The sequence below is a fragment of the Amyelois transitella genome, chromosome 4 (genome assembly GCF_032362555.1).
Source record: "Amyelois transitella isolate CPQ chromosome 4, ilAmyTran1.1, whole genome shotgun sequence".
NCBI classification, from domain to species: domain Eukaryota; kingdom Metazoa; phylum Arthropoda; class Insecta; order Lepidoptera; family Pyralidae; genus Amyelois; species Amyelois transitella.
The window spans coordinates 2,556,682-2,584,217 of record NC_083507.1 but is presented as its reverse complement, the minus strand read 5'-3'; the positions used below and the strand labels follow the sequence as shown (position 1 = coordinate 2,584,217).

The 27,536-nt window shown below is 36.3% G+C and overlaps 3 protein-coding genes across 3 annotated transcripts in view; 1 reads left to right on the top strand and 2 right to left on the bottom strand.

The window, feature by feature from the left end:
* The window catches only part of LOC106129408 (fizzy-related protein homolog), a 37,261-nt gene extending 21,995 nt beyond the window's left edge, over positions 1–15,266 (top strand). The window contains exons 3-9 of the mRNA XM_060954295.1: positions 6,170–6,403; positions 6,629–6,763; positions 8,077–8,191; positions 8,990–9,111; positions 9,682–9,850; positions 11,003–11,112; positions 11,492–15,266. Of these exons, the coding sequence (XP_060810278.1) occupies positions 6,170–6,403; positions 6,629–6,763; positions 8,077–8,191; positions 8,990–9,111; positions 9,682–9,850; positions 11,003–11,112; positions 11,492–11,668 (1,062 nt within the window). The 3' untranslated portion in view covers positions 11,669–15,266. The remainder of the gene's footprint in view (positions 1–6,169; positions 6,404–6,628; positions 6,764–8,076; positions 8,192–8,989; positions 9,112–9,681; positions 9,851–11,002; positions 11,113–11,491) is intronic.
* Positions 15,267–17,281: 2,015 nt separating this feature from the next.
* LOC132904393 (uncharacterized) lies at positions 17,282–18,178 on the bottom strand. The gene is made up of 2 exons (XM_060954701.1): positions 17,796–18,178; positions 17,282–17,390 (listed from the first exon to the last, which is right to left on the bottom strand). Exons 1-2 carry the CDS (start codon positions 18,176–18,178, stop codon positions 17,282–17,284), a joined length of 492 nt encoding a protein of 163 aa, XP_060810684.1.
* Positions 18,179–20,619: 2,441 nt separating this feature from the next.
* Positions 20,620–23,613, bottom strand: LOC132904392 (uncharacterized). The gene is made up of 5 exons (XM_060954700.1): positions 23,560–23,613; positions 23,294–23,460; positions 22,317–22,421; positions 21,720–21,843; positions 20,620–21,253 (listed from the first exon to the last, which is right to left on the bottom strand). Exons 1-5 carry the CDS (start codon positions 23,611–23,613, stop codon positions 20,948–20,950), a joined length of 756 nt encoding a protein of 251 aa, XP_060810683.1. The 3' UTR covers positions 20,620–20,947.
* Positions 23,614–27,536: the final 3,923 nt, after the last annotated feature.

Below are 27,536 nucleotides of genomic sequence, written 5' to 3'. Positions count from 1 at the left end.
ATTATCTATTAGCCTCATCCAAATAGAGATTGCTGAACATCGCAATTATCTTAAGTTGCTAACTAAAAGAGCATCTAAAACATTTGCAGTGTAATTCTTCGAGATGATGCGTAGTAAAAAATATACTACTAGTGAATTGTATTTGCTCATCAAATCGTTATTATTTAGTTTTTTTTTTTTAAGATATGTTTCGACCACCATAGATAAATTTTAGTCTAGACTTCGGTCATTGCCGGGATGGATGATTCGTAAGTTTTGTTAAGGCTTTTTTGATCGAATGCATTTTTTTCATTTATTTTTTATCTGGCTGCATGAAATCGATTTCTTTGTCGTTGTTTTGGACACACGTTGGTAAGCTGCCGTGGTGTTACAATCTAGATCATGTCTAAGATTGTCCCCGGATTGCAAAGTCACGTTTCGGGATCATTGTATGGGTGCTCTTTTAATTTCTGAGACATCTAGATATAAATTTCACGTTAATTATCCGACGAAATCGTTTTTTTTTACCGGTATCTATCAGTCAGGTAATTCTAATCTTCAATCTGGTCTGGCATCTAATTACATTTTTTCCACTATCCAATATGGAAAGTCTGTTGATTGACATACAATTAGCAATCGCGTTGCAGATGTTCTAATTGTTATCCGATATGGGACAAAATTATTTCCAAATATGTAAATCGTAACTACAATTCAATGACTCATCAAACGTGGGCGATGTATCATGACAAAGTTGTGTCTGCTTTGTGTTGATATTTAAGTTTTAGTCATTATGCATTATACATGGACTATTCTTAGGTTAGTTAGCCGTGTGGTTCCCGGTACCAATACAAAAAAGAATAGGACCACTCCATCTCTTTCCCATGGATGTCGTAAAAGGCGACTAAGGGATAGGCTTACAAACTTGGGATTCTTTTTTAGGCGATGAGCTAGCAACCTGTCACTATTTGAATCTCAATTCTATCATTAAGCCAAATAGCTGAACGTGGCCATTCAGTCCTTTCAAGACTGTTGGCTCTGTCTACCCCGCAAGGGATATAGACGTGAACATATGTATGTATGTTCTTAGGTTAGACTAACACTCGGTATTGTCGCCTTTAAAAATAAATGTTAAAATCCAGACAAAACAAACCGTTTGAGCGGAATTTCTCAAAAGTGGTGAGTTGCAGTGGATAATACCGGTTATATTTTCTTGGAATAAGGAACAAGTGTAAATGAATAAGTTGAGTAATTCTAATGGGCACAAACTTGGCTGCCCATCATCAGGCATTGAACCGAGCGTCACAAGTGCCCATTCGTGTCCACTCCGACTCGTGTTTGCAGACACAACATCTACCGGTGCGCGAGGATGTTAGCAAAGAGGTTCGCACCGTTTGATGTGTTGGTCTATAGAGTTTGCAGTACATTTATAAAAATTGCGTTTTTTTTTAAATTGTAAAAATATTTGTATAAAAAATATGAAATAAGAAAGGTATATGAATAATTTAAAATGAGATTTTAAGGCCTGACCAAAATATAATAAAAACAAATAAACTAGTAACTCTGTACGCTACTACTACATGTGTTTTTCAGACACGTAGGCACGAAACGGTCTTTACCTTTAGTAAGAGGCTTCTACATAATTTTTTTCTACCTTATTGACACAGACTATTTGGCAAGTCTTTTTGCGGGGTCCGATAGGTTTACGATTGTTTGCACTGTTAAGTAAATTGATTAGAGAAACAAATATAGATTCGTCAATACGTGATTATAGTGACTCTCCTATTGCTTACACTTTATCAATAAAGGGAGAAAGGGCGTCTCTATTATAAGCCATATCGTTTACTATTAAATTGTGTTCTACTTTAATATCAATGACCGTTACGGGAATGTTCTACTTACAACTCGTATCGTAACCTGGTACATGTAACAATGGTTTGTCACAAGAAACTTGTTTTAGAAAGCATAGTACATTCCTAGTTTTTAATATTTAATTTACCCTTTACAAGGACCATGACTTTACAATTATGTTTAAGATATAGTAGGTATTGTACAGAATTAGCTTCGAACACCATTAGTCGACAAGTACCTATTCTGTTCTCAGAAGCCAAAGCAGTAAATTTCATGTCAACGTCTGCTTCTGATTTATTTTCATCTTCTACATGCGGATTACCAGCCGATAACAACTGTTCCGTTTGCCAAATTTAATATTCGTTGCATGTAATACTGAATTACAGTCGGTCTTCTGCAGTGACTCGTTAATTTTATTGCACTGCCCGCAACGTGACATGTTTCTCAAAACCACGTGGGTCATAGGACCTGTCATTCATTCGTAGTACCAATCAATCTGTTATCTACATCTAGTCACTGCCTGGATTCTAGCTTTTTATGCGTCTGCCTCCCGAGGTTAACAAACTTGGATTCTGATTGCTTATTCATCTTACATCATTGTGGTTTGCATTTAGATACTAATTTTTCTTTTACTTTTCAATCTCTTCAATGGCTTGCATTACGTCTGATTCGTGTTTATTATTTTTTCGATTAAGCTCTCTTGGATCGCTATCGGATGCCTTTTATTAGTCGCGTTCAAGATCTTCTTTTGTAGTCTAGAGCTAGACTTGCTACATACAATTTGTGACCTATTGTACTGAGCTTTTTGTCTATTCACATTGAATAAGGCAATTGTGCATCGAGGAAGCAGGCAATTGGATCTTGTCTCGGTAGAGTCCATTACGATATTCATTTTAAGTACTGAACTCGGCGACGGAAGTGATAATTACTGAACTCGATGACGGAAGGGAGTTTAGAAAGAAAATGATTTTTATGATGATCATTGTGTTGAAGAAGTCATGCTACGGTATTTTAGTGTAGTCCAATATAACGATTGCTGAATATTTTCAATGTTTCTCACTTGAAGATGGTAATAACAGGATGTTAAATATTATTTCTATCAAAACTAGTCGTTAGCTCGTAGATGAGTCTGCAAACAAGTAAACGTCTCTTTATTACGTTATGCCGTGACTTACAATTGTCTAATTTTACTATTGCGTAAAAAAATAATAATTCACGTAATCAAAACGGCATTAGCCAAACCAAATTGTTCATGTTTTATTTGTAATCTTGGTCCATTGCTTCTTAATATCCGGTTGTTTCGTCATGCATCACTTAATTGATATGCGTAATGATCTCTATTTTGTGTTAGCTTAACGGTATTGTGATGGTCAACTAAGGTACCACCTTTATGATGTGACGACCACTGCATTAACACACTATGAAATTTTTTGAAGCAAACCACGCGTGCTCACAAATGTTACGGCAATTAACTAGAAATTAATGTGTTTATTAGATTTTTAATTGTTGTAACTGTGCGCTCTATGGTTTATGACTTTTTGGAACCTCATTAGGAGCGGAATTTCTTCGCGATGAAAATGAAAATAAAATCGGTAATGCACAAAAGTCAAATGTATTTTATTTATGCATTACTCAAAACTGTTTTATGGTTCTCCGTAATAGTTTTATTTCGTGTGTTACTGTGAGAATATGTTTAATATTTTATGATTTTAATGCAGTGTAGATTAAAAATGTGTTAACAAAGTGAATGAATATTACTTATATTACTACAAGCTCTGAAACTAGTTGACTAAGAAGAGTTACTTACCTATTTCTTGTCAAGCTGAAATCATATTAATTTAAAATTAAATTAAGTATATGTTTATTTTATTTCGTTACTTTAGGAAATCACCGATGACTTTTATTAGACTAAGAATACTTTCTGTAGCTTTTCGTGATATACTAGTACTGCACCTAAGTCTAGACGCGTGACATCATTTATCTGTAAAAAATCCTAAGCAATTGAGGATTGGTACCTGGCACCTGTCAATGTTCGTTCACCTGCCTCCATAACCAGTCACAATGAACGACGACTTAGTACGACTGAATCTGACAATGATTTAGCTTTCGAGGCCGGTCTAAGTCAATACATCCTTAAAAGGCACTTGCGAATTAATCATGATGCAAGCTGGTGCACTCTCGATCTTATTTCAGTAGCCAGTAGGTAGTATAGTACTACCGGTTTCATTCATAAATCTTTTTTTAGAGTCTGATCTGTGTCTAGATTAGGTTTTGTTCTTGTTGTTGATAGATTTTTTTATTATCGTACTGTCATATTGTCTCATGTTGTTTAGCTCAGAAATCATGTGTAGCTTTTTGTGGTCTTGCAGATGTTGAAATTGTTTTATTATTAAGATGACAATAGTAATTTACCAGCGGGCTCAAATTGGTACAAATAACGGTTCCATATGCGATATCTTGTAGTTTAACATGTAAATCCTCCCTTTATCAGCGATATTTATTGTGAATGCGCTTAACTTAAACATTCATGTTTATGTCCTTGTTTCTTATGTGTTTCTTTGACGTAGGCGTTACAACCCAATTTTGGTCCCAGTTGCCTTAAAATGTATGTGAATCGGAAGATGCATCCTTTATTAACTTTTTTACCTCTGCAATAATGTGGTTTAGTCCTCCCAAAAGTAACTACCAATATATCTCATTCGTTTAACAATAAAAGGATTACAATCAGACCAAAATTTTGTATACATGGCAATGCGGCCCACGTGACGGGCCCGAAACTCTTTGTCTTGCCTTGACTTTGCCTTCTCAAGATATATTTCGTCTAAATTGCTCGAAAAATGCTATAAAAGAGGGTTCATGGACGTGAAATTGCCAAAAGTTTATGAGAATTGTGCACTTCTTTTTTGCATACTTAGAAACCATCCCGGTGTTTGCTCAGTGCGAAAATTCGCATTAAAATTGTCAGCATGGTGTCATTTTAGGCGGTGATAAAGAATATAAATGCGCGTTTTAATGCTGTATAAATAATTATTCTCGCAAAAATGTTTGCCTATTACTCGTTTCGTGCATGCTTGCTTTGATAATATTGTGGCACAATGCGGTTGAATAATTTAGCAATCTTTTAATATTACTTTGATACGTATTTTGAACGCGATTTGTAAAATATAAAACTGTTAGAGATTATTATAGACGGTGTTGTTTTTATAACACCTTTACGATTCTCATTATTCCTTCTGTATACATACTTAGACATAAGTCTAATTTGTTTAGCAGTAGCCAACAGCCATCAATTAGAAGTGTTTTAATATCGGTTGTCAATAACACTAATCAGTTCGGTCTATAGAAATGGTTCTGATGATTAATTGAAAGGCTCTCGAGTAAAAAAATCGCTGACAAATCGAGACGCGATCAAATGTACACTCTGTATGTATGTAATGTTTTTTCAGTACTTTTTTTACATACGTTTCGCACAAAAGGCTTCGGGTATTCGAACCTTCCAAGGACTTTGCTGTTCCGCTTCAGGGGTTACAAATGTTTTCCTGTGTCTTTTGTAGCATTATAAAATAGCGAAATTGAAATTTTTAATTACCTCTATGTTCAATTCAGTGAGTGATTTACTTTATTGTTCCTTTATTTAGACGTGTGTTTCTATTAAAGTCCACTTTTTGCAGCGTCTTCTTTTTTTGCAAACTAATACTTTGTCTAGCATAGATTAGTTTTTGAGATGCGCTTTATTTAGTTTTTTCTCAACATTTGCAATCAGCCGAATGTTCGGTCAGTGGAGTGGTGTTAAAATTATTATATTCAATTTGTCTTGTGCGGTTTTTGCTACATCGCAATTTTCTTTATTAGTCTCTTAGAATTCTTCAGTTTTATTACCATTTGGAAGCATAATGGCTCCATTATCATTTATATTCTTAACACCATTCATATCGCGCTTAAGTGCTAAGCATCTTTTTTTTACAACAACTCATATTTTCAAGCTCTTATATGGTTTGTGTTAATTATGATTTATTCCATGGGATTGGCATACGTTGATCAATTGCTTTCTGTTCTGATTTATATGTATCACTTTGCCCAGACTTCGCTCCCGTAATTTCTCTCTTGAAAAAGATTACTTCGTTTCAATATGTAACTTTGATTACCCTTTTCAGCAACCTGTCACTATTTGGATCTCTATTCCATCATTAAACCATACTGCTGTACGTGGCATTTCAATCTTTGACACACTGTTAGCTTTGTCTACCTCGTAAGGGATAAAGACGTGATTGTATGTATGAAAGTTTAGCCGTTTTTCCTATGCAATACTTATATTTTTCAACCATGTACAATTTTGTTTCAGGAGAACATAGACCCGTCGCCATACAGCCTGTCTCCCGTCTCCGCCAAATCGCAGAAACTGCTCCGCTCCCCCCGCAAGGCCACCAGGAAAATATCCCGCATCCCGTTCAAGGTTTTGGATGCGCCTGAGTTGCAGGACGACTTCTACTTGAACCTGGTGGACTGGTCTGCCCAGAACGTGCTCAGTGTCGGTCTGGGGAGCTGCGTTTATTTATGGAGCGCTTGTACTAGTCAGGTAATTATAGTTTACACCAATTAATAAATAGCTTAATGTTTTCCGTTAAAAAAAACTCTTATATCGTAGTAGGTTCTCTAATTCTCTTATGTTTTAACATTGACGACGTAAAGGCAGTACTGTTACATGTAATAAACTTGAAGTATTAACTTACATGGTCGTTGCAAAATCTATTGTTAATGAATTATGACGTATGACATACATACATATCCTGTTTCGTTTCAGGTGACCCGACTCTGTGACCTGTCTTCGGAAGGTAACACAGTCACATCTGTGGCGTGGAGCGAGCGCGGCCACCACGTGGCTGTTGGCACGCAGAAAGGCCACATCAGCGTGTGGGACGTCACAGTCAACAAAGAGGTAGGTTTTATTTATTATCAACCTAGTGACCTATGCCGTGTGGTTCCCGGAACCAAAAGGGGAAAAGATTAGGACCGGATCAGACTCCATCTCTTTCCCATAGATGTCGTAAAAGGCGTTTAAGGGATAGACTTATAAACTTGGGATTCTTCTTGTATGCGATGGGCTAGCAACCTGTCGCTATTTGAATCTCCATTCTATCATTAAGTCAAAAAGCTGATCGTGGCCCGCAAGGGATAAAGACGTGATTATATGTATGTATGTAGTGACCTATCTGGACGTGTTTTTGGTTACCTATAGTCAAGTGAAAACTCACACACACTAACTGGATACCATACATATATGAAATCACTTCTTTTTCCCGAATGGGTAGGCAGAGACTACATCTTGTCACTTGCCACGTTCTCTGCATACTTCTGTCGCATCATCCACGTAAATTAATAATAACAATTCACCAGTTTAAATTGAAAAAAAATATCTTTTTTATACATTTATATAAAAAAGAAAATACAAGTCTAAAATCAAGTTAAACTTAGTATCTGCTAGATTCTAAACGTGTTTGCCGTGCAATGTAGGTCAGCCGCAGAGATACATTGCGCTCGAAGGTTATAAGGCCTATGTTCACTATCATTACGAATGCAGTGACTTGCCATCTAGAAGATAAATGATAAAGGTACCAGTGCGTCATTCCAATTAATTGTTATTTGATCTGTGTAAATAATTCCAATTATCCCAATTTTAATTAATACATTATAATACAATAAATCTTTATTGCCCATAAAAATTACATATGAAGTAGGAACATACATTACGCATATAAATAAATTATAACGCAATTAAGGTTTGTTACATCTTGATTATAACTGAACCGACTTTAATCGAACTTTGTTAAAACGAATCGAACTTTGGACAAACTAAGGACATTAGAATATGAAATTTGTTTTTATGATGGAATTGAGATTCAAATAGTGACAGATCAACAGCCCATCGTCTACAAGAGGCATCCCATATTTATAAGCCTATCCCTTAGATGCATTTTATGCCATCCACGGCGTAATCTATTTTGAAGTGGGATTATATATTACTAGATTTTACCTGCGCAACTTCGCCCGCGCGAATTGAATCCTACAAAAGAAAAACAGGTTATCCGCAAATTTCACGGCAACTATAGTTTTATCGATATGATTGATAGGCACCCTTATGTCCTTCTCCACATTCTTAATTTATGTACGCGAAATTCGCAGAAGATTGGTTTATTAGATTTATAACATAAGTACTAGTTACCTTAAGTAAAATTTTTATTTTGTTACCAGGTGACGAAGCTCCAAGGTCACATAGCGCGGGTGGGCGCTCTGGCCTGGAACGGCGATATACTAAGTTCCGGCTCGCGGGACAGACACATACGTCAAAGGGATACGAGATGTCCGCGTAAGTAATTTTTTTTTATTCTGCTAGTACTTATGTAGAAATGTTTAATGGCAATGAAACCGCCAATTACACATCCTCTGTCTGACATACCTACATACATAAAGTCACGTCTATATCCCTTACGGGGTAGACAAAGCCAGTAGTATTCGAAAGGCTGAGCTAAACGTGGCCTGTTCAGCTTTTTAGCTTGATGATAAAATTTAGATTCGAATAGAGACAGGTTGCTAGCCCATGGCCTAAAAGAAGAATACAGACTATATGCCAATCCCTTACTCGCTTTTTACGATATCCATGGAAAAGAGAAGGAGTGGTCCTATTCTTTTTTTGATTGGTATCGGGAACCACACGGCACTCCTGTTTTCCTTGAGAAATATTACAATTTCATGTTCTCAGAAGAGGCTATCGGATTAGCCCATAGCGTAGTAATTAGCACGCTCGGTATGCGACCGTTAAGTTTAAGCATCTTTTAAAATGGTCATAGGATGGTTGATCAAAAGAAGTAGCATCCCTCTTGGCCGGATGTGCAATTTGCAAATTTTGTCCTCTTTTGATGAATAATGACCTATTCTTCTTTACTAGGAATGGCTGTTTTGATAATTATAAATTAATTATCTCTTATGTATTATTTAGAGTCTAATAAAATAATATGTTCTATCGTAATATGAGCAAATGAAGTTCCCGCGTTAAGCTATCTAATAGAATGTGTCCTCAAAGTGTGACCATACGCCCTGTCTACCTTGTAAGGCGTGATATGTGTGATATTATTTTTTTTTTCATTAATTTATCAATTGTTTACAGCTCAGCAATCGGGCCGCGTGTTACAAGGCCATAGACAAGAGGTGTGCGGTCTTAAGTGGTCTCCGGATGGCCAATCCCTAGCTTCGGGTGGCAACGACAACAAACTCTTCGTCTGGTCTATGGTAAGTCTCAAACTATTAAGCCGGGTACACATCGCGCCAATGAACTTTCGCACGCAAATTCGTTGGTCATCAAATGTAGGCATTGGTTTATGACAAATGGTCAACCTGTCACTATTTTCTCAATTCCATCATTAAGTTATACAGAAGAACGTGGTCTTTCAGTCTTTATGAGACTGTGCCCCCGTAAGGGATAAAGACGTGATTATATGTATGTATGTATTTGAAATCAGGATCGCTGAAAGAAGCGAGCCCCATTAGTTGCCAAAATCATGCCGTTTTTTCCCGAAAATTGCAATTATAATGAAAAGCCCTACACCAAAAACCACAAAAAGCAACCAATTCAAACCGCATTCCCATGTCGAGTTTATGGAATAATATTATTTGATATATATTTGTTTCCCCACACTGATAAGTTTATCTAGTGCGATAAAATAATATATTCCCATATTTATTCCTTATTTTATGTTAAGTACGTATTTAGTGTACAGTACAGGACTCAGGGAAACTTTTATACGGGCGGTGCCGCTGGCGAAAGCTAGTTTTTTATATAATAATCTTAATTGTTTCCAGCACTCGACGTCACCTGTACAAACTTACTCCGCTCACGTTGCCGCAGTAAAAGCGATCGCGTGGTCTCCCCACCAACACGGATTGCTAGCCTCGGGCGGAGGCACAGCGGACCGCTGCATTCGCTTCTGGAACACTCTCACTTCGCAGCCGATGCAATGCGTAGACACAGGTATGTCGATGATAGATTGATTCCTTGGTTATTGTCAAATTAATGATGGATCTATTGCTAGTTTTCATAAAGACACTAGTCAGAATTCTCCCCACCAACACGGATTGCTAGCCTCGGGGGGAGGCACAGCGGACCGCTGCATTCGCTTCTGGAACATTCTCACTACGCAGCAGATGCAATGCGTAGACACAGGTATGTCGATGATAGATTGATTCCTTGGTTATTGTCAAATTAATGATGGATCTATTGCTAGTTTTCATAAAGACACTAGTCAGAATTCTCCCCACCAACACGGATTGCTAGCCTCGGGGGGAGGCACAGCGGACCGCTGCATTCGCTTCTGGAACATTCTCACTACGCAGCAGATGCAATGCGTAGACACAGGTATGTAGATGATAGATTGATTCCTTGGTTATTGTCATATATTGATTGTGGATCTATTGCTCGTTTTCATAAAGACACAAGTCAGTATTTTCCCCAACAACACGGATTGCTAGCCTCGGGGGGAGGCATAGCGGACCGCTGCATTCGCTTCTGAAACATTCTCACTACGCAGCTGATGCAATGCGTAGACACAGGTATGTAGATGATAGATTGATTCTATGGTTATTGGCAAAAATTGATTATGGATCTATGGCTCGTTTTCATAAAGACACAAATCAGTATTTTCCCCACCCAAACGGATTGCTAGGCTCGGAGTAACAGCGGACCGCTGCATTCGCTTCTGGAATCGCAGCCGATGCAATGCGTAGACACAGGTATGTCGATGATAGATTTTACCGAATTTTTTTAAGGAAATCTTAGGATATACCTCCTACCAAGCTCGGTATATGTTGAGAAGAACGAGTCACATGAACATTTACTTCAAGCATTGCTACAAATATTTTAAACATAGTTGAATGCGTTTAATTTACATAGAGCTAGAATTTCTACTTTGTTTTATCGATAGCAACATTAGTATGACTAACTAAGGAAGGAATGAAATTTATGTGGTAAATCATTGATGTGTTGTTGTCTGTGCTTGTCAGTAATCTCCCCCACCAACACGGAGTGTGGTATTCAAGAGCCAATATACTGTGTAGAACCTTAAACAAGCATTCTTATGTTTTTGTCTGTTTTTAATAATGGTATTTATTATTATTTCTTTTTCAGGATCGCAAGTGTGCAACTTGGCGTGGTCTAAACATTCAAGTGAACTGGTTTCCACGCACGGATATTCGCAGAATCAGATCTTAGTTTGGAAGTATCCCTCACTGACACAAGTAAGTACCAGAATCCTAACTGCTGTTAAGCAAACTAATGTTAATGCTAATAACTAATTTAATAACTTACATGTTAATGCTGATGAAACAAAGCGATTGATAGTTACTATTTAATTAATTTGTATCTTAATATGTTGAGCTATATGTATTCGGTGGTAACCGGCACTGTAAAATTGTAACTACATTTCCTTCTCCTATGTGATTATTGTAAGACAACAAGGTTAATCAACCATGATTGGACTCCTCTAAGAAGTAACCTTGATAAACTTCCAGAGAATGGTGACTTATTTGTGATCCGCATAGAAAATTTCTCGACTCGACTTGTAAGTCGAACAACGATAAAACAAATTTTACTAAGAAACCTTTTTTTACGTTATAGGTGGCAAAACTAACAGGTCATTCGTACAGAGTACTATACCTGGCCCTCTCCCCCGATGGCGAGGCGATAGTGACGGGCGCCGGCGACGAAACGCTAAGGTTTTGGAACGTATTCTCCAAAACACCGTCGCACAAAGAGAATAAAAGCGTTCTCAACTTGTACACGGCGCTCAGATAAACGTTAAAAGTGAATCGTGAAACCTGCAAACGGCGTACAGATAGACGTTACAAGTGAATTGTGAAAGTTAGTGTGGAGACAGTGCTAATCATGGAAGTATAGCTAGCTGAAAAAAAAACTCGCAAACGTTTCAGACGGGAAAATTGACATTGAAATTCTTCCGTTAGCCTCAATCTCTTCCTAGGGTAAAAAGATAGAGGGAAAACAAAAGGTTCAGCCTCTTTCTTATTGGCCAGTTTTGAGATGGATAGAAAAACGGTATTTTTTATTCTGATAGTTATATTTTGAGTTGGTTTTGCCAGATGGTTATATTTCCATGGTGATGATATAACTTGGTGTTATTTCTAGTTATTTATTGGTTCCTTTATACGTGCTCCCATAAGATTTAAGTTTATTTATGGTCTCATAGTGGAATGCGATTTATTATTGATAGATTGTGAAGTGATTTGAATTTATAAATCATGCAATCGATTTTTATGTCTCATAGTAATTCTGAGAAGATAGTTATTTTTCCATAGTTCCTCGGCCAATCAAATAAGAGTACGTGTTGTTATTGGCTGAGCAGCTGTCAAAATGAATAACGTTAAATTAACATGTGGCTTAATTTTCATTTATATACGAGTTTTTTTTTGCATAGCAGACTGAATTTCCGTGGTTCAATTCTTTAATTGGAAATTGGCCACTTAGTAGTGTAAACTGTACCAATGCTATGGTCAAAAAACACTATTACCGAATGCGATTTTCGGTAAAATCTATTCCTACTCAATGTATGTATTTTTATAATACATGTACATATGTTTGTGTATAGGTTTACGATGTATATAAAAAATATTTAATACAAATTTGTTTGGCGTTTGGAAAGCACTTTAATTTTGATGTATTTTCCATTTTGAACGAATTACTTTTCAGCCGTCAGACCATGTTGTTTAGTTTAGTTTTTTTTTGTCAATTAATTAATCTTTTTTTTCTGTTTCAGCAATATTAGTGTTAATTATCTCAGATGAGAGAAATATATTTGTTTTATTTCTTTGTAACAAGTAAATTATTTTTCTCAAATGTTTTATAGTAACACAAGGCGGTTCCGGATTTATTTTGGTAGTTTTTTCTACCATTCATACAATATATAGGTAATTTATAGGTATACACGTTTTTGTTTGTCCTATTTTCTTGCTTTTTATTGAATAGAATAAGTTTTCTAAAATTACGGTTTGATGATGCTTGCTTACTAATACTTTGAGTGTGAAATGGTTTTGGCTTGGTTTTGGTCTATTAGTCATTTAGTACAATAATCATTTAAAGCAAGGAAATCGGAGTTGTTTGATCATGTTTTGTTATCCTAGAATATATAAATTAATGTATATTATGCAAGTAGAGCAGTAGTAGAGAATACGTTATCTAAAATCTGATCTGATCTCTTTTCAACTACAATAAAAATGAAGACAAGCCAAAGATTGAAAACGTAGTTTTCATTTCTTTTAGTTGATTTGATTTGCATTTATTGATATTTAAGCATAAAATTGTAAGGAAATGTCTGTCGTTATTTTGTATTTCCGTCTCGGTCTTGTGATAGGTTTAGTAAGGGACAGCGATATAAAATTGCTGACAGATATTTTAAGAGCGAAGCATCTGTACTCAGATATAACTCAGGTGTAACATATAAACAAAGTTTTGACTTTTTTTTCTTAAAGTATACATCAAAAGATAAATTGTATATGTTTGTATAAAATACTTTGCAAAAAAAAATGGTATATTTTGAACACTAATTAACTAAGTGACCGAAAACAAACGACTTAGTTATTTACTGGGCAAAAGATACATCTCAGTCTGTATAGATAGAGTATTTGGCATATTCTATGGACTTTAAATTTGATTGTTATATGATTTAATTTATAACTTGCTTCCCTTGTACATTTTCATGTGTTAGTTCAATTATTACAATGGCAGCTCTACTTTAGGACTATCTTAATTAATACAAGTAAAATATTTATGAGGTATATCTTGAACATATTTTGATAAAGTTGATTAACTCTGTGTGCAATGTAGTCTTAGTTATTACTTTAATTTATGTTTGACTGATTTGTTTAACAATATTCGTTTCGGCTAACCTCCTAAAGTATTAAATAAATAAAATTATGCTTATAAATGTAAAATAATAACAGATAACTATAAGTTTCCAATTATTCGCACTGCAAATTTATTAGCAAATAGTTTGTCATTGTTAAATTTGAAAAAGTGGATGATGGAAAGGCGCATTTTAATAGAGAGTTTTGAGAAAAACTAGTCACAGCGTTCATTTTTGCGCTCGTAATTTGATTGGTCAAGAGATATCGACCAATCAGCTTACGCAATTCCGTTTCACTGAAACACACTATATAAGCGCAATAGTTTGTAATAGTTAGTTTTGTTTCTCCAGCTGTATATAAGCAACGAGTATATTAGCCTAATTAATTTGTCGTCAGATACTACGAATATTCATAAATGAAGCCGTGTTAAATCAGTTTAGTTTACGTTTAGGAAATACAATAAGTTACACACACACACACACACACACATAAATGTCACCATATATTTTAGAAATTGTCTGGTGGTAGTCTATAATCTACTCGTCATGTCTTAAATAATATTTTCGAATTCCCTTTAAATTTTTATTTTACTTAAGCTACTTCAATCAAATTAATTATCAATCATATAAAAATAAAGGTTTCCGTTATTCAATTACAGCAAAAACTGGTAATTTCGACAAAGTCAGTACAATACTTTTCATTAGTCAGTCTATTTATGTGTATCTATGTCTTTCAACTTAATCCAGGCTATATTAAATGTCTTTGAGACAAGGGGTCATAAAAATATTTAGGTATATTTAAAATTAAGAAACAAAAATCTATGTAAACATAGGAGGCATCGTGAATTATTATGCATAAACATTATTGTAAAAGGGTCATTTGCTTTTTACTGGTTTCTTTAATTTAACCATGTAATTTCTTACGGGAATTGCTTCAGTGTAATGTCAAAATGTTCCAAGATTTGGTATGGCCTTGTTGGAAATATTCTAATAATTATTTCAGAGTTTGTTCGATTAAGGCGCATTATTGGACATTGTAATTTGAAATAGTTCTTATCGGAATTGGTGAAATTCATTTTTTATTAAATTATTGATAAAATTAACATTCTTCGTTGTAAGCATTTAGAAATTATAATTGTGCAAAATAATTATAATAATACAAAATTTTATACAATACTTTTCTCTAGGGTAATGCTGTTCTTAGGCTTAAATTCTTCTGTTTCCATTTACAATTGACTAACGCAACTGACCCTTAAATAGCATAAACTAATAGGTATAGAATATTTATTAAAAAATAAAAAGAGATATAATATATTAAAATGCACTTTTGTTAATATACTGATAGTGTGCTGTAAAATCGATGTTATAATGAATAACCAAACTTAGTTCAAGTAATAGCTCACAAAAATCTAGTTAGATAAAACTAAGATCCAAATGCTTTATTTATTTTATCTGGCAACACTGGAAATACTGAGTTGTTATTTGTACGATGTATGGTGTACTTTAAGGTTAAATTAAAATTGTGTGATGTAATTACCTATCGTGTTTTATTGATATCTCTATTAAGCAAGGGTAGAAATTAATTACTTACTCGTAAGTAAAGTTTTATACTGAATTTTTATGGTAATATTCAAAGTGTTAGGTCAAAAAAACAAAACGTATAATTTGCATTTTATTGACACGAGATGACAAACGGGCAATGACAAAAGCAAAATGGAAGAGAGTTATGTACTAATGCAAACTGAAACTACTGTTTTAAACTGAGATAAGGAAGTGAATTTAAGAAAGATGATGGTTCACACCGCTAAGTAATAACGCCGTTGGAAGCCTCGTGAAATCCATTTTATCCAGCGAGGGTGTCGTACCTATTCCTTGATGCCGCATGGCCTGAATCTTCAGCAGTATCATGAGGTTCCTCACTCTCCTTGGGTTCGTGTAGCCACGGCCCCAAACTCGGCAGCTCGCAAGTCCGTTTGTTTGACAACAATCTCAAAACGCGAGCAGTTTTCACAGTAAGCACGAATAATTTAGTGTCCTGTCGTCCGTTCAATAAGTAGTGTGCTTCGTCGAAATCGCTAATGGTCTGTTGTAAAGATTGAGAGGAAAGAACGGTTCTGGCGAGGCTGCCTAAGGCTTGGACGAGTTTCTTCTCTCTCTCCAGTTGAGGGAGGTGGACTGACTGCTGGAGCCGGCCCCAGAGAGACCCACAAGGGGATCGTGTTCGTGTATCGGTGGACCTGCACCGCAGCAGGTCGGTTCGTACTAATGCGCGTACCTGAAAAAGAAAATTTTAAATCGCTTGAAAATTTAAGTGTCACGTGTTCAGTAGGTATTGTCAGAGCCCAGTCACCAGATTAAAGCCACATTTAGCTGGTTGGCTTAATGATAGGATTAAGATTCAGAGAGTGATAGGTAAGTAGGCCTATTGCCTACAAGAATAATCACTTTTTGACAAATTTACTCTTTTGTTTTTTGATTAGGATTATATTTTACGCTAATTAGGAAGAAGAGTTAAGAATCTAGGTACTTACGCTCGTAGTACTTTTCCTCAGTAAGTCAAATAAGTCCACTATCCGATTGGCGACTTCCAAAGGCGCAGTATAAGCTCTGAGTAGACTTGAAGACACTATATCTCGGTATGACTTGACGTATTGGCTTGTCCTGCAACAAAACATTGAATTTAATATCGTATGCAGTCAATGTTTAAACTTAGATATCTATAATTTTGTTCACGGGTATAAAAGTGTCCTTTCCTAACGGAACTAAGAAGGAATCTAGGAATTACGTTAGGCAAACACGAAGCATTCCCAAATAAAATTGTACTTGGTACAATTTTATTTGGTTTGGTGCTACTGGTAGTAAGTTGGGCAAGAAAGGTTTTTACATATAAGTTTTCATATATATGGGTCAAAATTATGGTGTCGTACTTACCTAGCGCATTGAAAGAAAACGCAACGCTTCGACAATATGGGCGCAACGGACGCTGGCTGGTCGGTTCTGCGACAAAGAATTCATACCAAAAAATCATCGCAAGTATGTTGTGGGATGGTAAATAAATAAGTATATGTCAAATCAGTGTTTAGCCGGACCACTAAAAACACACCTAGGATGTTTATTTAGTGAAATGTTTTTTTGCCAATGCGTATTGTGACATGTCATTATTTCAAAATAGTTCTTCATCTACTTACTAAAATCTAGTGTTCCTGATATCTATGGCGACTTTTCTACGTTACAAGTCACAACATCCAATCACGCGATGCTATCAGCCAATGACGGCGATAATCGCAATAATACGGTTTCCACGGATTGGAGCATATATACAACCTCCGACACAACATCGTTGGAGCCGCGGTTCCTTGGACATCACATCTAGCCTGGCGGAAGATCTTTCTGTACTGGCGGTCAAACCCGAATCATCGCTCCTGCTACATATCTTTGCTTTTAACACTACGCGCTTGGCGCAATTTCAGCAGTGAACGAATAGGTATGTAAACATGAAGAAGTAAATACTGAAGTAAGGATGTTTCCTGCGTGTGATAACTTATGGAAACTTACGAGCATCTCTCCAATAGATTGTTTGCCAGATTGACAATGGTTGACATCACAGCAACTGAATGCGTACCACGATCCTTTAGGGTAAGCCTCGGGCTTTGTCTAGCTCTGCAAATTAAAATTATTGATATTAACAATATACATACATACATACATATAATCACGTCTATATCCCTTGCAGGGTAGACAGAGCCAACAGTCCTGAGCGGACTGATAGGCCACGTTCAGCTATTTGGCTTTAAGATAGAATTGAGATTCGAATAGTGACAAGTTGCTAGCCTATCGCCTAAAAAAAGAATCTCAAGTTTGTAAGCCTATCCCTTAGTCGCCTTTTACGACATCCATGGGAAAGAGATGGAGTGGTCCTATTCTTTTTTGTATTGGTGCCGGGAACCACACGGCACTATTAACAATATATAGCACGAAATTTTAAAATAAAAAATATTTCGAAAAAAATCCAAGATTTGAAACACAAGTATCCAAGTTAAGCATGGAAATATTATAAATAAGTACCTTTGAAGCATAGCTGTGAACATCCTATCAACGTTATCCCACAAAGACAAACTGAGTTTAACATTCAAGAACGTTGGTGTTTTGTCGGTTGCTAACTTCGCAACCGAATCTAAACTATTTGCAACTTGTTCCTCATCAGCCGCAGCTGGGGCTCCCGGTAAGGGCACTACATTCAATAGTTCCTTATCATCATCGGTTTGCCTTTCTCCTGACCAGTCTTGGACATACGACTGCTTCGCTTGGGTATGACCTTTTAAGTATCCGCGACCCCAATCGAGATTAAGGTTGGATGCGTCTTCGTTGGTGGTATCGAAGTGGATTTGATGAAGTGCCAGGGTGAATGATGCACAGGCGACCAGTAGGGTTAGTACTAGGTTGATCATCGTCGCTGATGATTTCTGGAATGTTCGGGTGCAAAATCAATTTTTTTTTTTCAAGTAACATTTCTAACATCACTTAATTGTCATATCTTTTAGTTTCACAACATTGGTTGACGTCAACTAAATCACTTTTAAACAAATTTTACTGCCGTTTCCAAATCGTCAGTGCAGAAGAAGCAGTAGGTAATAAACTGCATTCTCTTAAACAACGTAAAAAATCACAAACGTAAATAAGTGCCTTAGAGCCTGAAACTTGCTTTTGTATTTTGAATGGAAATTTTAAAACAATTGTTTTATTTCTATTTTCTATTAACTACTAACTTTTTAATTTTTATATAGATATCTAAGTACGTTCTCTAGTAACAAAATCTTCAAAATTAAAATGAAGAATTATTATATTCTGAATAAGATGAGTTAATTAAATTTTGAACTAATTGAATCCAATTTATCAACTGTTTTAAGTGTTTCTTATGCCATGTACAGCTTTTATTATAAGTAGGTAAGTAATTTCTTTTGTGATTTTTGTCCGATCAAGATCAAATGCCAAATCCTTTAAAAAAGGATATTTTAAATCAACCTTATAAACTTTGCCCGTAGTAAATATAAAGAGAGATATTCAATGAATACTTAAACTTACCAAATATTTTGGAAAAAGCAGAATACCTAATTGATTTGTATTTAAGAAATGGTCGTTTTTTAAAAGAAGTTTGGCTATATAGTACTTACTAAATAATTGCTAACACTAATAATTTGTTGCCGTCTAATAATCGATTAACATCTGATTTGGAAATCGTTAATTCTTGACTCGAGAAAATAGGTATTTCAATTTGTTTCAATTATGCGCGGTGAATTTAGTAAAGTTTAAAATTGATTATCTATACATGCACACATACTGAATTACATTTTTTTCTCATTCTTTTGTCAAAGCGATAGCAAGTAATAAAGCAGAGATACATATATATCTCATAATATCCTCTAAGACTATAAAATAAACTACTTCGTAGTCTTAATTGAGTCGCTGTGCAGAATTTTGGCATGATACAATCAAAACCCACCAAAAAAAAACATCTATCGGGTGCAAATCCCTTTGCACGATATTTTTTTAAGTACCCTGACTTATTTAAAAAACCCTCAAAAACTACGTCACACGCTTTATTAAAGACCAATACTACAAAAAGAAATTAAAACTAAACATGTAAATAAATGTCTGAAAAATAAATTATTTTTCTAGTATCAAGATCAAGTAAAGTACAGAGTTATCGAGATCGCTCAGCTGAATGAATTGTGTCGTTGACCTCTGAATCTTATGCGTCGCTTTTCCGCCGGCCGGGGTGATATGACGTATTTAGGATCGTGGATTTTAATACTTTTATTTTTTTTCGTAGGTACTTTCTGAAATATGATCTGATATTTTTCTATTAACGTTTTTATATATCCTTTAGTTGAGTACACTTAACAGTTAAATTTATGCAGTTGAATTAAAAGTATAAATAAATAAATATATACGAGACAAATTACACAGATTGAGTTAGCCTCGAAGTAAGTTCGAGACTTGTGTTACGAGATACTAACTCAACGATACTATAAGTATTTTATAATAATTACTTATATAGATAAACATCCAAGACCCAGGCCAATCAGAAAAAGTTATTTTCTCATCATGCCCTGACCGGGATTCGAACCCGGGACCTCTGATGCCATAGACAAGCGAACTACCACTGCGCCACAGAGGCCGTCAAATTGATATAACTTGTTTTCCAAGTAATTTTACAGTAATGTCCAGGTATCCGACACGGTTACCGTTCGCCGGACGCGGCCGCCGGACGCAGAGCCGTCGATTGTATCCGGCGCCGTCTAGAAACTGGCTGATACATACTCTAGGCAAATTGCATTGGTTAGACAAACTATTGGTGGCAAGTGGAAAGAGGTAGTCTCTGCCTACCCCTCCGGGAAAGAGGCGTGATTTTATGTATGTATACTCAAATGATTTTTATTAAATTATTATCTAAATAAATCCACAGTGAAACGCGAAGATAAATAAATATATTTTTTTAAAGTAAATGTTTACCGCCTCCTAAAAGGTGGTTCTCAGTTTGGCCACTTCAATTATCTCGCGTTTCGCTGAACCGATTTTGATGCGGTTTAGGAAAGTGTTTGTTACAATTAGGAGTAGGTTTTAGAAATTAACTGAATTCAAAAAAGGAGGATATTGATTGAAGGCAGTTGTCTTTTGTTATTACAAAAGTTATTGTAAACATGGATAGTAAAAGGTGCATTGATGAAAATAATAGTTAAAGATGCTCAGTTTTATTTCAAGAGGTCCGTTCTAATTAATTGCTAATTATAAAGGTCAACAACAGTCAAAACTTAACATAACTATTTGAAAACATTTTATCAATAATATCTACATTAAGCTAAAAACAAACTATTCAAATCTTCAGGTAGGTAAGTATATATTATTTTGAGATAAGTTAACCCTTTACCAAGCAATGGATATGATTAAACATGTAGAAAAGCATAAATTGTTGTTAGAGCTTCTCTATTTGGGGAAGGTATATTGTATCCTCTAAATTCCCAGGTAAATAGTCAATAAATAGCTGCGAACAATTTTTTTGACATTAATTACCCCATTCAGTTCAAAACTCAGTGTTTTAAAACGAGTCCTGAATTGAAATAGGTCACGCAAATTAAAAATCATTCAATCATCATGCAATCGTTGCAATTGTATCTTTTCTATATACATGGCAAAGGATTAAAAATTGTTACATTGTGTTACGAGTACATTATACTATTGGGATTTAGTTCTGCGGCAGCCAAAACATTTCTCAGTTTATCCGCAAGATTTGATAGTGTGTCTGTTGCTGACAAACTGTACCCAAGGCCGGAGTGTCCGCGGGAGACAGTTGTCAGTTCCTCGTGAAGATTAAGGTATAAATTGGACAACACCAGCCCTGCATTCAGGGCATCGACTGCGACGTCCAATTCCTTAGAATTAGCTCGTTCCACCTGTAGTTCCACGAGCATATCGCAGTCTTTCTCGTCCAAGTCTTCGCAGATCGGTTCCATAAGGTTTACTAACTGAAACGACAAGCGACATTTCGGTAAAGTACATACATACATACATATCACGTCTTTATCCCTTGCGGGGTAGACAGAGCCAACAGTCTTGAAAAGACTTATAGGCCACGTTCAACTGTTTGGCTTAATGATAGAATTGAGAAATGGTGTCAGGTTGCTAGCCTGTCGCCTAAAAGAAGAATTTCAAGTTCATAAGACTATTCATTAGTCGCCTTTTACGACATCCATGGGAAAGAGATGCAGTGGTCCTATTCTTTTCCTATTGGTGCCAGGAACCATACGTCACTGTCGGTTAAGTACTATCACTTTTGTAAGTCGCCTCACCTACTCGCCTACTACCAGATACTTTAATTTCAAACCGACAGATAATTCATGAAATTTTTTCATACAAATAGTATGGAGAAAGGATATTAGGTATAATTCACACGGGCGGAAAAGCTAGTAAGAATCTGTCACAATATCTTACCGGTTCCACGGCTTCCTGAACTGCTAACAATTCTGAAGATAAAGCCGCACTTGCATTAGGCAGGTTCCTGTAAACTCCAGGCAAATCTTCTTTAAGAGCAAGTAAATATTGAAGCTCGGGATCACTGAAAATCAATTAATCAGTACATAAGTTGTATCATAAGGAACATAAGATATAGGAAAAGTTTAGATGGGTGATAGGTACAAATACAATATTGTAGACGATTCTATAAGTAATTTAGTAAGACACGAAAAGATAGGTGGAAGTTCACGTTCAGCTGGTTTTATAGCTCAATGATGGAATTGAGATTCAAATTGTGACAAGTTGCTTATAACTTGGAATTCTTTTTTAGGCGATGGGTGTATAGGAAGTATTTTTTTTGGTAACCGGAACTTTAGAAATAGATCCACTTCAGGTTATGCCTAAACTGTTGTCATAGTCTGCAAGTTGTAATTTTTAAGACTAATTTTTGTATATAGTTACATACAGTTTTTTCGTAAGTATATGTGTAGCAATTGTATGTATGTATGGATTGGAGTAAAGAGCTACCCGGCACAGAACTGCTGCCACCCAGTAGGTATATAAAATTTAACATACGTGTCTTCTTGCGCGTCAAGAAGGCGGCGTGCTGTAGCGTCCACCATTCCAAGAACCAGCATGTAGTGGAACCGAGGGTCGCTCACTGCGGGTAGAGTGGTTACTCTGTAAATAACGTGAATATTTTATTAACTAGCTGTGCCCGCGACTTCGTCCGCGTGGAATAGTTTTTTTGGGCATCATTGAAGCCCTCAAGGATGAATAATATTCCCCCTTTTTTTCACATTTTCCATTATTTCTTCGCTCCTAATACTTGCAGCGTGATGTTAATGTGTGATGTTGCACCTAAAGCCTTCCTCGATAAATGGTCCATTCAACACAAAAATATTTTTTTAATTCGAACCTGAACCAGTAGTTCCTGAGATTAGCGCGTTCAAACAGACACACTCTTCAGCTTTATAATATTAGTAAGTATAGATAATGCAATATGTATAGCGGTGACTGGCATTGGCGTACTGGAATAATTGCGAGTTTTAAGTAAGCGGCGTATACTCGTAAAAAGGAAAGGAAGAGAATTAAAAAAAATCACTGTCTTCATTGTCTGAAACCTGCATACTTTCAATTTAAATCAGTTTTCATTCAATTTAATTCTCTTCATGCAAGCTCGGCGGTTTATACTTTTGACCTGAGGAATTAGTGAGAGTTTTACTCGATCTATAGCGTCGAGAAAGTAATCACTCAATCATAATTTGTATGGAATTGCATTAGTGTCATCGGCTAACCACTAGATGGCGTTGATCAAATCACATACAAATTCGCGTTTACTAGCTCGACGCGTTTGATCGAATACAACTCGCACAAACCCCTCTGACCTTTCTCCAGGACGTCCTCAATTTGGTCAAGGTACGTTCTTTTAGGCCTTCCCACTAGTGACGATATAATGACTTAACTTACTTTATAGTAAGTACCCAATAAAATCTGTATAGGACAAATGTTAATTTGGTTAAATATAGTACCTTTGAACTAGAAATACTTACAGGTTACTAGTTAATCTGTTGTTGGCCTGCCTGACTACCCTCAGGGCCATACTGTAAGGCACTTGCGGGTTGACAGATCTCAGCATCCCCAAATCATCAATCCCCCAGACTCCCACCACACTCCCCACAAGGCACAACAAACTAAAACGCATCATTTTAATTGCCAACTGAAAATAAATTAAGATCTTATCAGTTAAGATGTAAAGAAGAGATTCGTATCTAGTATATTCTATATATGCTGCCTATAGTCCCGGTTTTATCCTCACCACTCTGAAGAGGAACCCGGGGAATGCCCTTATCAAGTAAACATTATTAATCATTGCCACTCTATCTAAGTAAGTTTTCAAAATTTGGAGTCCGCCAAAGTCAGAGACTCGTGGACTTATTTAAAGACTTTTTTTGGATCCTCCTTCCCTTTTTACCTTCCTACAAGCCTTTTAGACAGAACTAGCTAGGCTACGCACGCATAACGTAACTTGTTGTAAAAAAATAGTCAGCCCTTTTAGTACAGAGAGTACCTAATACATAACTATAAATAAATACCTAAACACCACAAAGAACTTATAGGAAGTCAAGAAAAGGGCGCTTTTGTTGTATTCTCGTGTGACAAAGGCTCTAACCAACCATGTCACACCGGGGTCCTAGAGGGCATCGTGGTGAAATTCGTGGTCCCATGATATCCTCAAAATGGCAAGCGGTGCGAACCGGACGGGTTTTAGTGTGTAGGTTTTTTTTTATACGGGACAAATTACACTGATTGAGTTAGCCTCGAAGTAAGTTCCAAACTTGTGTTACGAGATACTAACACAACGATACTATATTTTAGAATAAATACTTATATAGACAAACATCCAAGACCCAGGCCAGCCAGAGAAAGTTCGTTTCTCATCATGCCCTGGCCGATTCGAACCCGGGACCTCCGGTGACACAGACAAGCGAACTACCGCTGCGCCACAGAGGCCGTTAAACACACACACTAGATGCAAGGAGTTCTACACTCTCCTAAGTGAAGACCCTAGGCAGTCCGTAAAATGGATTTCCCCTTCGAAAACAAAAAAAAGGCTCTAACCAACCACCCGTCATACGAGCCGAATCACAGGAGGGCTGGTCTCAAACAGCGGATCCTTCCTTGGCTCCCTACAAAATCTCTTGTGTCTCTTATGTTGTTTACGTTAAAGAATACATACATATGGTCACGTCTATATCCCCTGCGGGGTAGACAGAGCCAACAGTCTTGAAAAGACTGAATGGCCACGTTCAGTTATTTGGCTTAATAATAGAATTGAGATTCAAATAGTGACAGGTTGCTAGCCAATCGCCTAAAAAAGAACTCCAAGTTTGTAAGCCTATCCCTTAGTCGCCTTTTACGACATCCATGAGAAAGAGATGGAGTGGTCCTATTCTTTTTTGTATTGGTGCCGGGAACCACACGGCAATGAAATGACAATGTTAAAGAATAGTATAAAAAATATTAAATAAGTAATACTTACTCGTCAGAATGTAAATAAAGAGGAGACCCGCATAGTATTTATATCGGACATTATTGGTCACACCTTAAAATTAGGTATATCTCTTTAGCAACAATTAACAATGGCAAAGAAAACTTGGCATGACAAAACAGGTCATGCGATGATGCGGCTTTGATTATTTCAGATTATAGTTAACTAGCATATGCCAGCGGTTATGCTCACATGCCATTCCAATTTTCCCGTGAGAATTTCGGGAAAATGTTACTTAGTTGGACTTGATAAATAAATTCTTTCTGAAGACAAAATATTTTTTGGAAAGGAATGAATATTTTTTTACTGGAGAGTGTAGAAATATTTGTATGTGTGTTTGTATATATGTTTGTATGTATGATTGTATGTACATACATATCATAAAGCGAGATAATCGAGCACAAACAATCATAGACTAACATTTGTACCTATGTATGTTTGTCCGCGATTATCTCGTGTTTCGCTCAACAAATTTTGATGCAGAATTATTTATAACACTTAAGATTAATCGAAGGGTCAGGTCAAAAGTACCCGAAACCGCCCAGCTTGCATGAAGAGAGTTATGAATGTGGATGAAGCGAAAGAAGTATGCAGAGATCAAGTGGAAAGAGGTACTCTCTGCCTACCCCTCCGGGAAAGAGGCGTGATTTTATGTATGTATGTAAGATTTAATAGAAAGCAAAATAAGGAAGATATCGATTGGAGGCGGTTCGCAATTTACAAAAGTTATTATTGTTTCGTACAATCTGCATTGGAAGGTAAGCAGCTGACAAAAAAACACATAGTGGAACTTTTTCTCTATCAGGCCAACACAATTCGATACATTCATTAAGTCCGCCATCTTTATTACATTAGTTTCAGCCTCTGTTATATTAATGCACAATGGAAATACTTTACCATTGGTATTTACAAATTATTTATCTGATTGCTAGAAGTATATAAAAGCATTTATCGACTGTTTTATTATCCAGATCAGATCGGTAAGTCCATTTAAAATGTAGTTATACATATAGTGTGTGTCTATCTTTATGGCGCAGCGGTAATACGCTTGTCTGTGACACCGGAGTTCCGGTGTCCCGGGTTCGAATCCCGGTCAGGGCATGATGAGAAACGATCTTTCTCTGATTGGTCTGGATCTTGGATGTTTATCTATCTAAGTATTTATTATAAAATATAGTATCGTTGAGTTAGTATCTCGTAACGCAAGTCTCGAACTTACTTCGAGTCTAACTCAATCTGTGTAATTTGTCCCGTATATATTTATATTTATTTATTTTATATTCTTCTTCCTCCTGGCTTTAGTCCTGGTTGCATTTTCACCAATCTGGAGAAGAACCCGGGGTGGTCTGGGTGAATCAGGTTTTTACACGAAGCGACTCCAATCTGACCTCTACATCATTCACAGGGGAACCTAACCCATATTGAATCAATCATGGTCACACATCCAGTAGTCAGTTTTACCAAACGACGGCAAGGCGACTTAGGTATAGGCTTGTTAACTTGGGATTCTTCTTTTGGCGATGGGCTGGCAACCCATCACTATTTATATCTCAATTCTATCATCAAGCCATAAAGCTGAACGTGGCCTATTAATCTATTCATGACTGTTGGCTCTTTCTACCTATAGACGTGACTATATGTATGTATGTATATACATATAATCAAAGACTGATAGGCCACGTTCACCTGCTTGGCTTAATGATAAAATTGAGATTCAAATAGTGACAGTAAAAGAAGAATCCCAAGTTTATAAGCCTATCCCTTAGTCGCCTTTTACGACATCCATGGGAACGAGATGGAGTGGTCCTATTCTTTTTTTTATTGGTGCCGGGAACCACACGGCACATGTGTGTATGTATATATAGTATACTGTAGTCTGTTTTTATTTTTCAGTTAGCGGCAACATGTTGCGTTCGTTTGTGTTGTGTGCCCTGTTGGTTGTAGTGTTTGGGGATATAGGAAATGACCGTCGCCCGAGAACGGAGTACGCTCAGAACATGAGAGCTGTAAATAATGCGTTGGAATTGCTGAATTCGCATCTGTAAGTGTGTGTGTGTGTGTACATGGTATCTATCTATATACTGGATGTCTGGTAAATCAACAAATTACTCACTAGTTTAAAAGAAAAATATGATCAAAATAGTGATTTAAATCCCAGATGTTTGACAATTCGCGCCGCCGCGTGGATTCACAAACTTCTCTACTTGTTTTTCTTAGATAACCACTCAACAGTCGAACTGAGTTAGGTAATATTTTAACCCCCAATTTTTTCTAATTTTCTTTGGAACTAGAATCAAATATTGAGTGCGTCCGTTCAATACTTGACGCAATTTGCTAGACACCTTGTATATAAGGAAGACATTTATTAATTTATTTAAAACTTTATTGCACAAAAAAAATGTACAAAAGGCGGACTTAATACCGTTTGGTATTCTCTACCCGTCAACCAGCTGACCAAACAGAAAAACTTTAAGTTGGTGGTGCACTTTGCACATGCATAATGAAAAATACATACATACATTACAAAAAAATGCATAAATACATACGAATAATATCTTCGGAGATACTTTATTGATCATGGGAATTCTTCGCAATTAATAAGGTACCTACATTATACTGGTATAATACTTAGTATACTAGTAGAAGACTATGCACCACAGCCGCCGGCACCATGGCGCGTTGTTTGTATTTTATAAAAGCTTGTCAGTCAGTTTGAATATGTGTTCACACCTTAACCCTAAACA